The sequence below is a fragment of the Heterodontus francisci genome, chromosome 22 (genome assembly GCF_036365525.1).
Source record: "Heterodontus francisci isolate sHetFra1 chromosome 22, sHetFra1.hap1, whole genome shotgun sequence".
Lineage (NCBI taxonomy): Eukaryota > Metazoa > Chordata > Chondrichthyes > Heterodontiformes > Heterodontidae > Heterodontus > Heterodontus francisci.
Window position 1 is genome coordinate 76,368,400 of NC_090392.1, and position 17,480 is coordinate 76,385,879.

The 17,480-nt window shown below is 44.6% G+C and overlaps 1 protein-coding gene across 5 annotated transcripts in view; it reads left to right on the forward strand.

Annotated features, from left to right (window-relative positions):
* Positions 1-15,651, forward strand: part of LOC137381644 (sodium channel subunit beta-2-like) — a 37,457-nt gene extending 21,806 nt beyond the window's left edge. For 2 of the 5 annotated variants that reach the window (XM_068054353.1, XM_068054351.1), the window contains exons 2-5: positions 7,183-7,349; positions 10,808-11,018; positions 12,753-12,948; positions 13,503-15,651. In XM_068054353.1, the coding sequence (XP_067910454.1) occupies positions 7,200-7,349; positions 10,808-11,018; positions 12,753-12,948; positions 13,503-13,512 (567 nt within the window). In that variant the 5' untranslated portion in view covers positions 7,183-7,199 and the 3' untranslated portion in view covers positions 13,513-15,651. Of the gene's footprint in view, positions 1-7,182; positions 7,350-10,807; positions 11,019-12,752; positions 12,953-13,502 lie in introns of those variants that run through there. The other 3 variants (XM_068054349.1, XM_068054350.1, XM_068054352.1) reach the window with 2 other exon arrangements.
* Positions 15,652-17,480: the final 1,829 nt, after the last annotated feature.

Below are 17,480 nucleotides of genomic sequence, written 5' to 3' on the forward strand. Positions count from 1 at the left end.
AGTTCATTCCAGATTATAACAACTTCCTGTGTAAAATATTTATTGCCATCTCTGCTCTGGTTCTTTTGCCAATTATATTAAATCTGTATCTTTTGGTTACTGACCCTCCTGCTAGTGGAAGCAGGTGTCTCCCTATTTACTGTATCAAAACACCGCTTCACCTTGAACAATTAAATCTTCCCTTAACCTGCTCTATTCTAAGGAGAGCAATCCCAGCTTCTCCAATCTCTGCACATGGCTGAAGTCAGCTCCAGCCATGCCTCAGTTATAAATTCTCATCCTTGTTTTCAAATCCTTCCCTATCTCTGTAACCTCCTCCAGCCCCACAACCCTCCGAGATCTCTGCGCTCCTCCAATTCTGGCCTCTTGCGCACCCCAATGTTCATCCTTCTACTATTGTCAGCCGTGCCTTCTGCTGCCTGGCCTCTAAGCTCTGGATTTTACTCTCTAAATCTCTCCATCCCTTTACCTCTCTCTCCTCCTTTAAGACACTCCTTAAAACCTTCTGCTTTGACTCTAGTTTTGGTTGCCTGTCCAAGTATCTCTTTATGTGGCTCAGTATCGAATGTTGTTTGATAATACTCCTGTGAAACACCTTGGGATGTTTTACTACATTAAAGGTGTTATGTAAGTGTGAGTTGTTGACGTCCATTATCTCTAGTACCAAGTAGTCAGCTAGTGACTGAAAATCTCACCCCTTGGGTTTGTCTGATGTCATTAGTTCTGCCTAAGTGATCAGTTAATCTACAAAATTATCCACTGCAGCCCCAACAAATGTCACCCAGTGACAACTGGACAAATGTAAACTGTCTACGTGGTTTTACAAGTCTGTTAAATCTTAATGTCTAAATTCTGGAGCAATATGAAAGTATATATCTAAATATATTTTAAAAATTCCAGGTGAAAAGTCTGGATCCATAAGAACACGGACACCCAGTTACACTGAGCATTATCCATTCTCATGTGTCATCTGTGGCTCAGTGGGTAGCACTCTCACCTCTAAACTTGAAGATTGTGTGTTCACGTTCCACTCCAGGGACTTGGCCATATCATCCAGGCTGATGCTCCAGTGTAGTACTGAGGGAGTGCTGCTCTGTTGGAGGTGTTGTCTTTCGGATGAGGCATTAAACCAAGACCCTGTCTGCCCTTCAGGTGAACATAAAAGATCCTTGGCACTATTCTGAAGAGCAGGAGAATTCTTCCAGTTATCCTGGCCAAATATTTAACTTTCCACCCGCATTATTAAAACAAATTATCTGACCATTAGCTCACTGGTGTTTGTGAGAATTTGCTGTGTGCAAATGGGTTGCCACGTTTCCTTACATTACAGTAGTAACTGCACTTCAAATGTACTTTATTGACTGTAAAGCACTTTGAGTGTGAAAGATGTTATATAAATGTAGATGTCTCCCAGAAGTTAATACTGACTCCATCTGGTGAACGGGATGAGTAGTTGCAACTTTGAACTACGTTGCAATTCCTGATACACTGTAAGTTTGAAATGAATATGAATTGCGTTTAGGGTTGAATAATCTAACATCATCGTGGAAAAATCATCTTCACAAGGAGCTTCAGCAGTTCAAGAAGGCCGGCCCACCACAACCTTCTTAGGGCAACTATAGACGGGCAATAAATGCTGATCAAGTTTATTTTTTGAAAAAGTGCTTAAATAAAAAGTTAAAACAAAACCCTTCATTGACTACAATCCATGTTGCAATTTTTAGAAATTCAATAATCAGATGAGAAAATGAATCCAAATTGCGAAATTATTTTCGTTAGAGCACGTTACTTTTTGTATTATGGGAGTAGAATCTTTTCTCGATTGCAGCTCTGATAGGTAAATCTTCAAAGAATGCAAGAGAGCTTGGAATGAGAATTAGACATTTAGCCTTCAATGACAACTCTTTCTACAGTCCATACAGGTCAACATCAGCCCTTCCTGGAGCTAATCTGTCCTATCGCTATCTGACAATCAATAACACCCTCCCTGGAAATTATCTGATCTATCTATATCTCTCTCACCCTCAATCAATGATGATCCAATTCCTTTCCAAAGATATCCCTGACCCTGAATTTCTCTGCCAGTTTGTTCCACGCATTCACTATCCCATGAGGGAAATGAACCTGCTCTAATCTTGTTCAATGTCATCATACTGTCTGGGTCATTTTCAGCACAGGTTGGAAACTCTGGCGTTCCTAAATTCTACACCCGGCATCCTTGCTGATTGAACTACTGGTTGACAATAAATTTTGGAGAAAACATGCAGCACATTTTCTTGCATTTAGAAACAACTTGCATTTCTATAACCCCTTTAAGGTAGTAGGGCATCCCAAGTTGCTTCACAGGAGCATAATTGGTCAAAAGCATTGGCACCAAGAAGATGGAAATTTTAGGACAAGTGACCAAAAGCTTGGTCAAGGCAGTAGATTTTAAGAAACTTCTTCAAGGAGGAAAGAGAGGTAGAGAGGTTTAGGGAGGGAAATCCAGAGCTTTTGGCCCAGGCAGCTGAAGGCACGGCCACCAATAGTGGAAAGTCGGTAATGCACAAGAGGCCAGAGTGGTTGGGCTGGAGGAGGTCACAGAGATAGGGAGGCCATGGAGGGATTTCAACACAAGGATGAGAAGTTTAAATTTGAGGTGATTTTTTTGGGGGGGCCAATGTAGGTCAGCATTTTGCCCTGTATCCAACCCTTCTGTAGCTGCCCTAGGAATTGTTTGATGGGCTCGTGTAGCACAGTTGGGGCAGCAACAGTTGGCCAAAGCACCTCTATGTTAATGAAGGTAAAAATCAGCCATGGATCCTGCTACCCATTGTTATCCACCAAGCTCTCTCCTACTGGATGTGTGAATGGTTTTCCTTCAAGACAGGATCTGGCTCGACGATGCCCCCATGGTGGAATTTCCTGTTGCTACTCATTGGGCTGTATTTTAAGAGCCCGCCGTCACTCCCTGCGGCGAGCCCAGAAAATGGCATCATTGAGCACGCTCAAGACAGAAATCAATAGATTTCTGAAAACTAAGAACATCAAGGAATATGCGGATCATGGGGAATAATGGTACAGAGGTAGATGATCAGCCATGATCTGTTTGAGTGGCGGAGCAGGCTCAACAGGCCGAATGGCCTACTCCTGCTCCTATTTCCTATGATTCTTATGAACCCCCCCGAAAATTTACAAAATAAAATTGGAACGCCCTTTTACGATCACCCAATAAAAATCACAGTATTTGCCCTTCCCCCTCCCCCACCAAAAAACTTACATTTGAATTCTGACCTTCCCCTCCCACAAGACAGCACAAAGTTGAAAGTTCACCCCTTCTCAACATCCCCTACACAGATGATGCTTATTTGACCCCATCACCCCACCCCTCCCGTGCTGAAAATCTTAACTCCTCCCCCCTCCCCACCAATGTAATGTGTGCTTTCCCCAAACGGGGAATTGAAGGCACGGGAGTGCCAGCCGCTGCACTGAAGATCGCGGCAGTTAAGTTTTAATTGGTCTTAATGATTTAAATATGGAAATTGAGGTCCTGTCGCCCAGCGGCGAACAGGGGTGGGGGAGAGGGGTGGTGGCGGTGGGGGCCACCATGGAGCCTTGCCGCCACTGGGAGGATCAGGCCGGGGCCTCCCAGGGTCGGACTCTGAGGCGGGCCTCTGCCAGAACAATCTTTCGGCTTCCCCACCCACCACCGCCATGGAGCGCGACATCATGGACTTGGTAAAATCCAGCCAATTATCTATTCTCCCACATGAAGTCTGGTTATTTGGGTGAGGTAAGGTGGATCGTTCCTGTGGAATGTTGCCCCAGGAAGAGCTGGACTTGTGAGGAGGAGGATGGGAGAAATTTCTAGGTGTAAGATGTTTTAAGACAAGGTGCTCATCCTCATTTCATCAATCGCAAAAACATCGAGGAGTTAATAAAAGCGATTAATAAAGAGGTTGAGTGATTGTTTATCCAGTTACAGACTGGCAGGGGACTCCAGTTGCAGACACACAGGGGACTCCAGTTGCAGACACACAGGGGATTCCAGTTACAGACACACAGGGGACCCGGTTACTGACGCACAGGGGAATGCAGTTACAGACACACCATTTGGGAACGGGGGGCAAAATTTTAAAAATAGATTTTCATTCACTAACAACAGTTTTAAAAGGGTTGCAGACAGACGGGGGGCCCCAGTTACAGAGGTAACTTCCCCCACTCTCATTCTCTCCATTCCATCCCCACTCTCAAAACCTCCCTCACTCCCTCACCCAAGCTCACTCCCTCCCTTCCCTTCAGGCTTACTCTCTCCCTCAGTCTCACACACTCTACCCCTCCAATCCATTCACAGTCCCTCACTCCCTCTTTCCCCCAAGCATGGATTCGATAGAGTAAAGCTCCCGCTACACTGCCACATGGAACACTTCTAGAGAAGATACAGCACAGGTTAGATACAAAGAAAAGCACCCACTGTACCATCCCATAGAAATAGTACAGTACAGATGAAGGCCATTCAACCCATTGAGTATGTGCCAACTCTTCCAAAGAGAAACCCAATTAGTCCCATTCCACTTTCTTTCCCTATACCTCTGCAAATATTTTTCTCCTTCAAGAATTTATTCAATTTCCTTTTGAAGGCTACTATTGAATCTGCTTCCACCATCCTATTGGGCAGTGCATTTTTGGGAATTGGGAGCAAAATTTTAAAAATAGATTTTCATTGGCTAAGAATAGTATTAGACACTCAAACACTCCCAGTGAAGACTGAGGGGTACCGTCTTTAAAATTATGAAAGGGTTTGATGGGGTAGACACAGAGAAGTTGTTTCCACTTGTGGGTGAGACCAAAACAAGCGGCCATAAATATAAGATAGTCAGGAAGAAACATCTTCACCCTGAGAGTAATGAGAATGTGGGACTCACTACCACAGTGAGTAGTTGAGACAAATAGAATAGATACATTTAAGGGAAAGCTCAATATATAGCTGAGGGAGAAAGGAAGAGAAGGATATGCTGATGGGATTCGATTAAATAGGGAGGGAAGAGGGTTGTGCGGAGCATAAACTGTCATGAGCCTGTTGGGCTGAATGGCCTGTTTCTGTGCTGTGAACATTTTGTAATAGTATGTTAGATACAGAGTAAAGCTCCCACTAGACTGTCTGATCAAACACACCCAGGATAGGTACAGCACAGGGTTAGATACAGAGTAAAATTCCCGCTACACTTTCCCCATCAAACATTCCCAGGACAGGTACAGCATGGGTTAGATACAGAGTAAAGCTCCCTCTACACTATCAGCCTAGAGTTTGTGCAGAAGTCTCTGGAGTAGTCTCTGTCAGGATATTCTGTGAAACAAATAAATGAACAAATGCCAGTGTGAGACCTTGCATGCTGATTGTCGATCAATAGATTATTGCAACAAGACTAAACGACTCCTTTAACCCTTTCATCGATACCCCTCTACTTACCTTGGCCAAGTTATTTCTCTGTCACTTTGTTTAACCAGACAGGTAAGTGAGCAATAGATTCTTTCAACTTGCTATAGTTTGTCACAGTTGGCAGAGGCTGAAGTGGATTAGGCAGAGGAGGAAGGAAAGAGAAAACTGAAGTAGCTTGCGTTGGCTTTCAGTATAGACACTATTCTCCTGCGAGGAAGGATTTCAGGTTCGCTGTCAGTTAACTCATTCATTCTTGGTCGAATCATTACAGATGAGGATAGCGATGTTATTTTATACTTAGGGATTTATCATTCTGTCATTTTCCAGTGGTTTCCTTCTTGTCCATTGACTCTCAGGATCTGAGATGGTAAGAGTGTACCTCTGTACTTTCATGGAAAAAAAATCCAACTGGTCTTAACCCTGGGCTATCTCCATACTTCTAGATATGGTTAGTTCATTATCTGAGATCCTTTATTCTGCCTTCTGGGGAACCACGTTTCCTCCTTGGGCTAGCCAAAAGATTTTTGTGTCAGGGCCGAGTGAAAAGCATCCACAGTCCCCGAATGCTCTGTGTAGACTGGCCTCTGACACCCAACTGATTAAAGACGTCCTTACTTCTCAACAGGAACCTTCACAGATGACGTGAGTCCAGTTCATCCAAAGTCCTGTAATCTTGTACAATCTTCGCCTCGCAGGGTAACTGAGTATCGAGCATTGCGGGAACCTCTTCCTAACATCTTCAGGGGAAAAAAATCCTTTCTGAAGCTTTGTTTATTGGAGTGTTGCAAATTAAACAGTACAAGCTGACAGACAGGATACGATTCCTTTTCATGTTCTGTTGGAATGGAATCTTGTTCCATTGCAGCATCCCCTGGGATAGGCCCAACTTAGTATTATTCAATAAGAGACTTGCAGAGTCAGCACTCGAGCCCAGCTGCATCGCCCTCTGATTGATGCAGCATTTGGAGATATAGATTTTTTTTACAGAGACTTAAAGCACAGCAATATGCAAATATTGCTGCAAAGGGTAAAGGCACAACTGCATGATGACAGCAGCACTGAAGCTGGTGCAGTTTGGGCAATTGAAGAGAAGGTTAAATGGAGAGTTCTGTTATCAGGACCCTTCTTAAGGTGGGTGGTCTTACTGAGAGGACCCACTTGAACAAGGTGACCTCGTTAAAACGCTCCTCTTCATCCAAGCTTTTGGTTACCTGCCCCAATAATCTCCTTATGTAGCTCGGTGTCAAATTTTATTTGATAACGCTCCTGTGATGTGCCTTGAGACATTTTACTACGTAAAGGTGATGTATGAACACAAGTTGTTGTTCTCTTGCCATGGGGATACTTTTGAACCAGGAGTGTCAGCTTTGTGACTTTTTGAACAGAGGAGGAGGTTCACCATCGGACTCACACCTGTAAAGGGCAGCTGTCATCACAGACAGTGTTGTTTGGGGCACATTATGAGATGGTGAGGCATGTCTTTATTACTCTCTGTTCTCCTTAATGGTTCAATCCTGAAAGATGTGCAACTTGGTGGCATGGGATTTAGGGTCAGATTTTGAGACGTGGCTTAATTGAGATACTTAATTTTTTGCACCTCCAAAAGGCACCAAATTCAAAAGGACATCCAAACTTCATCATTACCTAGCTTGGGCCTTAAATCCCTTTCTCAGGGCTGAGAAAACTATCCCTTTATTTTACAGCTGTGGAACAGGTAATCAGACATTTTCAATGACAGTCTGTTTCCTTCCCATTCCCTTTAGTCCACATTGGCTCTAGTATGGAAGTCATGGTTTCACCCTATGTCATCAAACTAAATGGTACATCAGCCAAACTGACCTGCACCTTCAACTCATGCTATGATGTCAACGAAAAGCGTTTCTCCTTAAATTGGACCTATTTTGAATGTGAAAACTGCACACAAGATGTGGTAAGTGTTTTGCTTTATTTTTTGTTTCATGATATAATTGGTAGGTAATAGATGTTCTTTGGAAGAATGTTTCCTTGCAAACTACCGCCCCGCATCTCCCAACTCCCTTTCTTCTCCACAGCCCTTGAACATGTTGGCATCTCCCAAATCCACGCCCATCTTTCTGCGAATCTCTCCGATCAGGTTTCTGCCTCCTGCCACAGCACTGAAACAGTACTAATCAAATTCACAAATGACATCAACCATGGTAAACTATCCTGCCTCCTCTTTCTCAACTTGTTTATTTATTTAGAGATACAGCACTGAAACAGGCCCTTTGGCCCACCAAGTCTGTGCTGACCATCAACCACCCATTGATACTAACCCTACATTAATCCCATATTCCTACCACATCCCCACCTATACTAGGAGCAATTTATAATGGCCAATTTACCTATCAACCTTTGGCTGTGGGAGGAAACCAGAGCACCCAGCGAAAACCCACACAGTCACAGGGAGAACTTGCAAACTCCACACAGGCAGTGCCCAGAATTGAACCCAGGTCGCTGGAGCTGTGAGGCTGCGGTGCTAACCACTGCGCCACTGTGCTGCCCCAACCATTGTCTGCAACCAGTGACACGATTGACCGCACAATCCTCCGACATCTCTCCTCCATCATCCAGCTGGGTGGGACTGCTCTCAACAGGTTCAACTCCTACCTATCCATCCATTGCCAGAGAATCTCCTGCAATAATTTATCTTGCTGCTCCCGCACCATTTCCTCCAGAGTCCCCCAACGATCTATCCTTGGTCCCCTCCTATTTATCCTTTGCATTCTGTCTCTCGGTGACATCATCCAAAAACACATCACGTTCCACATTTATGCCGATGACACTCAGCTCTACCTCACCACCACCTCGCCCAACCACTCCACCATCACTGATTTATCAGACTAACTGTCCGACATCCAGTCAAGAATGAGACAAAATTCCCTGTAAATAAGCATTGGAAAGGGTGACGTCATTGTCTTTGCCCCACTCCCCCTCACAAACTCTGTTCCCTTGCCACCAGTTGCAGCTCCCTCTCCAGCCATTGTCTGAGGCTGAACCCAACTGTTTACAACCTTGCCGTGTTATTTGACCCTAAGCCCCAGATCCTGTACATCACAAAGACCACCTACTTCTACCTCCATAGCATGACACGAAAATTGGTGGTGTCGTAAATAATGAGGTGGAAAGCCTTAGATTACAGGATGATATAGATGGGCTGGTAAGATGGGCAGAGCAGTGACAAACGGAATTTAATCCTGAGAAGTGTGAGGTGTTGCATTTTGGGAGGATTAACAAAGCAAGGGAATATACAATGGATGGTAGGGCCCTAGGAAGTATGGAGGGTCAGAGGGACCTTGGTGTACTTGTCCATAGATCACTGGAGGCAGCAGCACAGGTAGATAAGGTGGTTAGGAAGGCATATGGCCTTTATTAGCCGAGGCATAGAATATAAGAGCAGGGAGGTTATGATGGAGCTGTATAAAATGCTAGTTAGGCCACAGCTGGAGTACTGTGTACAGTTCTGGGCACCACACTATAGCAAGGATGTGATTGCACTGGAGAGGATGCAAAGGAGATTCACCAGGATGTTGCCTGGGCTGGAGCATTTCAGCTATGAAGAGAGACTGGATAGGCTAGGGTTGTTTTCCTTAGAGCAGAGAAGGCTGAGGGCAGTTATGATTGAGGTATACAAAATTATGAGGGGCATTGATACGTTAGATAGGAAGAAACTTTTCCCCTTAGCGGAGGGGTCAATAACCAGGGGGCATAGATTTAAGGTAAGGGGCAGGAGGTTTAGAGGGGATTTGAGGAAAAAATGTTTCACCCAGAGGGTGGTTGGAATCTGGAACGCACTGCCTGAACAGGTGGTAGAGGCAGGAACCCTCACAACATTTAAGAAGTATTTAGATGTGCACTTGAAACGCCATAGCATACAAGGCTACGGGAAAAGTGCTGGAAAATGGGATTAGAATAGTTAGGTGCTTGTTAGCTGGCATGGACAAGATGGGCCGAAGGGGCCTGTTTCTGTGCTGTATAACTCTATGACTCTATTGCCTGTCGCCGCCCCTGCCTCAGCCCATTTCCTGCTGAAATTCTCATCCATGCCTTTGTTACCTCCAGACTCAACTATTCCAATGTTCTTCTGGCTGGCCCCCCAGCTTCCACTTTCCGTAAACTTAAGCTCATCCAAAACATAACCTTGTTTTGTAACTCCCATTCACCTTTCACCTCTGTGCTCACTGACCTAAAATGGCTCCTGATCCAGCAACTCCTCAATTTTAAAATTCTCATCCTAGTGTTCAAATCCCTCATTGGCCTCATCCCTCCCTATCTCTGGAACCTCCTTAAGCTCCACAACCCTCCAAGATATCTGCATTCCTCCAATTCTGGCCTCTTGTGCACTCCTCACTTCTTTCACACACCACTCTGTCAGCCGTACCTTCAGCTGCATGGGCCCTAAGCTTTGAAATTACCTCCCTAAACCTCTCCGCCCTTTGACAGTTCTGTCCTCCTTTAATATGCTCCTTAAAACCTCTTTGACCAAGCTTTGGGTCACCTGTCCAAATATCTCCTCTTTGACTTAGAATCAGTTTTGCTTTCGTAACGCCCCTGTGAAGCACTTTGGGTTGTGTTTGCTACAATAAAGGTGCCATGTAAATTCAAGTTGTTGTTGACTGGGAGCAATGTAACAGCACGTTGAATGCAGGCTGGTTAAGCTATAGAGAATGGGGTGGCCCAGTACAGAGGGCCTGATGCAGTTAGACAAATGAAGGGGTGCTATGGTCTTCTTAGTAGATAGCTATAGAGTGTCATTGGCAGATCATAACTTCTTTCTCAGTGACATCAGCTTGCACGTATATAACATCTTTAATATAGGAAAATGCTCCAAAGCGTTTCACAGGAGTGTTATCAAACAAAATTTGGCACAGAGCCATTTAAGGAGATTTAAGGACAGATGACCAAAAGCTTGGTCAAGGAAGTAGGTTTTAAGGAGCATCTTAAAAGAGGAGAAGGAGGTAGAGAGATGGAGAGGTTTAGGGAAGGAATTCCAGAGTTTAGGGCCTCACCAGCTGAAAGCATGGCCACCAATGGTGATGCAATTAAAAATCTGAGATGTTCAATAGGCCGAGATTGGAGAAGTGCAAAGATCTCGGAGGGTTGTAGGGCTGGAGGAGAGATCAGGAATTGTGAGTCCATGGAGGGGTGTGAAAACAGGAAGCAGAATGTAAAATTCGAAGTGTTGCCAGACCAGGAGCCAATGTAGGTCAGCAAGCACAGGGGCAATGGGTGAACAGGAGATGGTGCGAGTTAGGATGCGGGTAGTAGAGTTTTGGATGAGTCCAGCCAGAGGTGTTGGGTTAGAAATAGACTTCTAGAGGGGAGGAATTAATGTGTTTAACAAACCTTTCTCTTTTCTCCCCCCTGTAGCTTGTCCAGTTTCGGCGTAAGGTGCTCATGCCCAGAACAGACCGCTTTTTGGGTAGGGTGGAGTGGTCAGGGAACCTGAAAAGGAATGATGTCTCTGTCACTATTCATGACATCCAGCTCAGTGATGAAGGCTTTTACAACTGTTCTGTGTTAAACCCTCCTGACAGACACAACGGATGGGGATTAATCTATCTGAGAGTGGTTACAGAAGGTATTGTAAAATAATGTTGTTGTCTCGATCACTTTATCTCCATGACATGCCCGGTCTACCCCTGCATCTGATCTTCCATTGCATTTTCTCTCCGTTTTCTGCTATTTCTGCTCTTTTGTGTTCCTGCTGTAGATGTTCCTCCCTTAACTGACTAACCACTTGTCTAAACCAAAATTTGAATTTTGTACCATTTTAGAATTTGTTAAATAATTCTTGAAGAGAGAAAAAAAACTCAGGCAAACTTGAACATCCTACTTGACAAGAAGTGAGTAACTTATAGTCCTGCCATGAAGAAGCGCAGGTGAAGTTTGGCAGGAAGACGAGAAACTTTCCTCTGGGATTGGAGCCTGTATCTCTCTCCAGCTGATGGGATGGAGGCTTTTTCTGTTTGATGACTGCAAGATGAAATGGGGTTCATCCAGGCTTTTCAACACTCTCCTGCTCAGCCTCCCATTTGCCCCCCTCTGTAAACTTGCGCTCATCCAAAACTCTGCTGCCCGTGTCCTAACTCACACCAAGTCCCTTTTACCCATCACCCCTGTGCTTGTTAGTTTAGTTTAGTTTAGAGATACAGCACTGAAACAGGCCCTTCGGCCCACCGAGTCTGTGCCGACCCATCAACCACCCATTTATATACTAATCCTACACTAATTCCATATTCCTACCACATCCCCACCTGTCCTTATATTTCCCTACCATCTACCTATACTAGGGACAATTTTATAATGGCCAATTTACCTATCAACCTGCAAGTCCTTTGGCTGTGGGAGGAAACCGGAGCACCCGGAGGAAACCCACGCAGACACAGGGAGAACTTGCAAACTCCACACAGGCAGTACCCAGAATTGAACCCGGGTCGCTGGAGCTGTGAGGCTGCGGTGCTAACCACTGCGCCACTGTTGACCCACATTGTCTCCCAGTCCACCAACGACTTCAATTTAAAATTCACCTTCTTGTATTTATATTCCTCCCTATCTCTGTAATCTCCTCCAGCCCTATAACCCTTAGACATCTCTGCCCTCCTCCAATTCTGGCTTTTTGTGCATCCCCCATTTTAATCACTCTACCCATTGGCGGCAGTGCCTTCAGCTACCTGAGTCCTAAGCTGTAGAATTCCCTCCCTAAACCTCTCCATCTCTCTACCTCTCTCTCCTCCTTTAATATGTTCCTTAAAACCTGCCTCTGAGACCAAGCTTTAGTTCATCTGTCCTAATATCTCTTTATGTGCCTCAGTATCAAATTCTGTTCAATAACGCTCCTGTGATGCACCTTGGGACATTTTACTACATTAAAGGCACTATATAAATGCGATTTGATGGCATCAACCTGAATTAGTGTTCCCTCTTTTTTTTATTGTTGTGCCCAGTCTGTTCATTTCAATGCATGGTTCTGTTTCATTTTTGCCTGGCCACACACACACATTACCTTAAAAACAGGACAAATTGTGCGGAACCTTCCAGGTTGCTCTGCACCTGTTCATTCTTAAAGGGAACATTAGCCTAAACCCAGTAAGTCCAGTCCACAAATTGTCACTGCAAAGAGTCACAGTGATGGTATTCCCAACTGACATACTGCTGGCCACAAAATCCCCACAAAGTGCCCTTCTTTAAACATTTTATAGAATACTCATAGATCCTATGTTCATTTTTTTTCCTCCAAAAGTATGCATCTAGCAAGAGACTCCCTCCACGCATGAAGAAGACTATTCCTAATGGTGTGAAATTTCTCTTTCAGTTCCCCCTGAACGTGACTCCACAGTCGCTGTGATTATAGGAGCATCAGTTGGGGGGTTTCTGGCTGTCGTCATTCTGATCTTAGTGATTGTGAAGTGCGTGAGGAGGAAAAAGAAACAAGATCATCAATGTGAAGATCAGAAAACCGAAGAGGAAGGGAAAACAGATGGTGAAGGCAATCAGGAAGAAGATGGAAAGTAAGGATCTCTGTCAGACCCAACTATATATCACAGTGTCAGTTGTAGCTCAGTGGCGAGCAGTCTCAACTCTGTGTCAGAAAGTTGTGGATTCAAGTCCCACTCCAGAGATGTGAGTCCACAATTGAGGCTGACACTCCAGTGCAGTACTGAAGGAGTGCTGCACTGCCAGCAGTGCTGGTTCCTTGGATAAGGCACGAAACCAAGATCCTGTCTGCCCTCTCAGGTGGACATAAAAGATCCCAGGGCACTATTTCAGTGAACAGCAGGGAATTGCTCCCCAATCATCTGGGTGAGCATTTGTCCCTCAAACAGCATCACTAAAAACAGATAGTTGGTGTTCATAGGGGCTTGCTGTGACAGGCGTTATATCAATGCAAGCTTGTTTGTTCCTTCCTGGAAGCAAAGGAGTCCGATGATGCTATACCTGAGAGATCGCAGAGTGGAAGAGGCAGGAAACCTTATGTAGAATTAAATATTCGGAGTCAAGATTCCTGGCATTGAGATTCAAATTCATGCTGGTTTTTGCTTGAATTATATTTCCATTTTTGCAGGCAGCACTAAACCAACACAGGGACAATAGAAAAGGTAGAGGCTGAGGATGACCTGCCTCTGGTGAGAACTGTTGGTCTTCGTGCTTCGTGGGATATTACTGATTTGTCTCCGTGTTCAACCCGCGCCGCTTCACATTAAAATGAACGCCGAGACGTGCCGTTAAACTATACTAGCTTCGTCGTGCATGCCATCACCTCCAAACAATGTGCAGGTGTAACACTAAAACATGGTGGTGCCCAACATGAGCACCAGCTTCACACCATGGCCGTATATACTTGCTACACATCACGCCAAGTGTCATATTAGTGTGGTGAATCCTAACTAGGATGTTAATTGTGCATGTTTTAATTGGACAGCGATGAATAGACAGTACCTAACTGTTAAAAATAATGCACACCCAGGCTAATTGCTGCATGGCTTTCTTATTCATTGATGAGGTAATTTTAATCCAACTCACCGGATGGGAGTCCCACAGGATCAGGTGTAATTCTGCTTTCACATCTGGCTCAATATTACCCTCCATTAGCTTCAATAGGAAGTAAAAGCAGCATTACTTTCTAAATGGTGAAAAGCTAGGAACAGTCCAAAGAGACTTGGGGGTCCAGGTACACAGATCATTGAAATATCATGAAGAGGTACAGAAAATAATGAAAAAGGTAATGGAATGCTGGCTTTTATATCTAGAGGAACCGAATACAAGAGGGTAGAAGTCATGCTTGAGCTATACAAAGTTCTGGATAAACCACACCTGGAGTTACTGTGAGCAGTTTTGGGCACCACACCTTAGGAAGGATAAGTTGGCTTTGGAGGGAGTGCAGTGTAGATTTACCAGAATGATAACTGGACTCTAAGGGTTAAATCATGAGGAGAGATTGCACAGACTATGGTTATATTCCTGAAATTTAGAAGGTTACGGGGTGATTTGATCAAAGTTCTCAAGATAATAAGAGGAACAGATAGGAAAGATAGAAAGAAAATATTTCACTGTTTGGGAAGTCCAGGGTGAGGGGTCTAGTCGAAAAATTAGAGCCAGACCTCTCAGGTGTGAAATTAGGAAACACTTCTACACATAAAGTTTAGTAGAAGTTTGGAACTCTCTTCTGCAAATGGCAATTGATGCTAGATCTATTGTTACTTCTAAATCTGAGATTCACAGATTTTTTGTTAACCAAAGGTATTAAGGGATATGGGGCAAAGGAGGCTGTATGGAGTTCGGGCAGAGATCAGCCTTGATGTCATTGAATGATGGAACAGGCTCGAGGGGCTGAATGGCCTCCTCCTGTTGCTATGTTATTCTGTGCATCCAATCCCCTGTTTCTAACAGGCAGGTAAGGTTAAGATTTCCCTCAGTATTAATATTGTTGCTGACTTTGTTTTTTTACCAAAAAATTCTCAAAGCATCCAAGATAAAGACTTGGGAGACGCCAGTGTGTCTATTGGGATGGTCACTAGATCTTGAATGAATCATGGGATACTGTTCTTGTTTGGCCAATTACCTTGTTAATCTAAGAATATGGGAACTAAAAAATATGGAGGTTTGGACTTGATGACTGTAAAATGGCCATCTCAAAATGACTTCCAATGTCTTTCTCCATTGGAAGAAGAGGGAGTAATGGCCTGTTCTCTTGTGCCAGATGTGTGGGTAATTTTGTGCAGAGAAATTTAGTTTGTTTAGGGATGGACTAAGAAGCCATTTTTACACAGAAAAGAAAACATTTACAACTTTGTTTGAGCGCGAATAAAAGTCCCAAGGCCAGAAGGCTCCACACAGCTAACAAATGGCCCAAATGTATTATTCTAGTCATCAGGGCTGATATGAGGTTTCCTGGCAGAATTCCCATTGCTCCGCTAATGGCCCAGAGTTTCCCAGAATCAGGGGATCCTATTCCGAGTCTCCAGTAGCCCAGGTCATCAGTGATTTAAATTTCCTGCCGCAGTGCACCCACATGAATAGCAGACACTGATCTGTGAGGCACTGTATGTGATAACTGGCTGTTACCCTGGCAATGGGAGACAGAACCAGGTTAAACCACATTCATTTTAAAAGGAATCATTTCCCAGCCTTTCCCACAAAGCTCATCACCAGCTCAAAGTTGTCATCCGCAAAGAACCAGAACCAGCCAAGAGAGGGGTGACTCTGAAAGCAGATCGGGGGGCTAGAGACTGGGGAGGAGACGGGGGAATGGGACCTCGGTGGAGAGAGAGACTGGGGAATGTGGGCTCGGGGGAAGGGGAGTCTGGGGAATGGGGGCTCGGGGGAAAGGGAGAATGGGGAATGGGAGCTCGGTGGAGAGGGAGACTGGGGAATGTGGGCTCGGGGGAAGGGGAGTCTGGGGAATGGGGGCTCAGATGAGAGGAAGACTGGGGGATGGGGGCTCGGCAGAGAGGAAGACTGGGGAATGGGGGCTCGGGGGAAAGGGAGAATGGGGAATGGGAGCTCGGTGGAGAGGGAGACTGGGGAATGTGGGCTCGGGGGAAGGGGAGTCTGGGGAATGGAGGCTCAGATGAGAGGAAGACTGGGGGATGGGGGCTCGGCGGAGAGGAAGACTGGGGAATGTGGGCTCGGGGAAGGGGAGACTGGGGAATGGGGGCTTGGAATGAAAGATGGAAACTGGGGAATAGGGGCTTAACATCCTTTTTTTCCCCACCCATTTCAGTACTTTTGTAACTAACAAAAGCGTACAAAGTAAATGAATTCTTTTGGTGTCCAGCAGATTAATTTTTAATTCCTGGAGAGTCCAAGACAATCCTGGAGGGTTAGCTTCACTTGATGAGCGAGGGACTCCTGTCTACTTTTGTTTCTGACTAAGGTGTAACTCTCCCAGTTGCTGCACGCTAATGACATCATGAATACAATGGGGAGCTTCCCCACCATCACCTCCCCCCCCCCTTTGCTATTGTAAATGAATTCCAACAGAGCGAGCTTCAAAATAGTCACCATAGACCTTCCCCAACATATCAAACACATATAGACTCATTGCAAAATTTCCAAAACATTTTGCTTAACAATTTAGGAAACGGTTAAAGTATTTGAGAAACGATACTGTTTTTATACCTTTTTCATGGTGTTTTTCCCCTTTGGGAGGTTTTCAGTACTGCAGAAGTTAAATGAGGGGATTGTCAAGGGTTCTAATATCTGTTAGTTGTAACACAGTTAAAAATAAAGTAAATGTGATTGAAATAACACATCATGATTTTCTGAAGTTCCTTTTTATACTTCCTCCAATTCACTCTCCTCCTGTCTTGAAGACACTAACTGGCCTCAGGCATGTTTGCATTCTTCATGTTTGAGTCTCAACATTAGGTATCAGGAGGCTAATTGAACATGGGGGTATCATGGTCCAGTCTGATGCTGTCCTTAGCTAATGTACACACTGCTCATTCTCCAATTGGAATTTAAAGCACAGTGATCAAGAGAGGAAGTCCTAACTGGCTTTAAACATTCTCTATCTTGGAGAAGCTGAGACCATGTCATCACCCTCAGCTTATGTCCCTCCTGATCTATGTGACTTAGGACCACACTTAGATCCTGCTCAATACACCAAGATTAGGCTCATGTATGAATAATGGCCATTATAGTGATTATCAGCCTTCTAGGCTCTAAGGTCTGGAATGTCAACTCAAACCATCCCCATCTCAAGCTTTCTCTTCTCCTTTAAGACCCTCCTTAAAACTTACCTTTTTGACACAGTGTAGTTGCCTTCCCGAATGACTCCTTCTTCAGATCCGTACCACCCAAGTGCAGTGCTGAGGGAGTGCTGCACTATTACTGGTGCCAACTTTTGGATGAGATGTTAAACTGAAGTCTCGTCTGCCCTCTCAGGTGGACATAAAGGATCCCATGGCATTATTCGAAGAAGAGCAGTGGCGTTCTTTCCGGTGTCCCGACCAATATTTACTCCACAACCAAAATCATTGAAACAGATTATCTGGTCATTGTCACATTGCTGTTTGTGGGATCTTGCTGTGCCCAAACT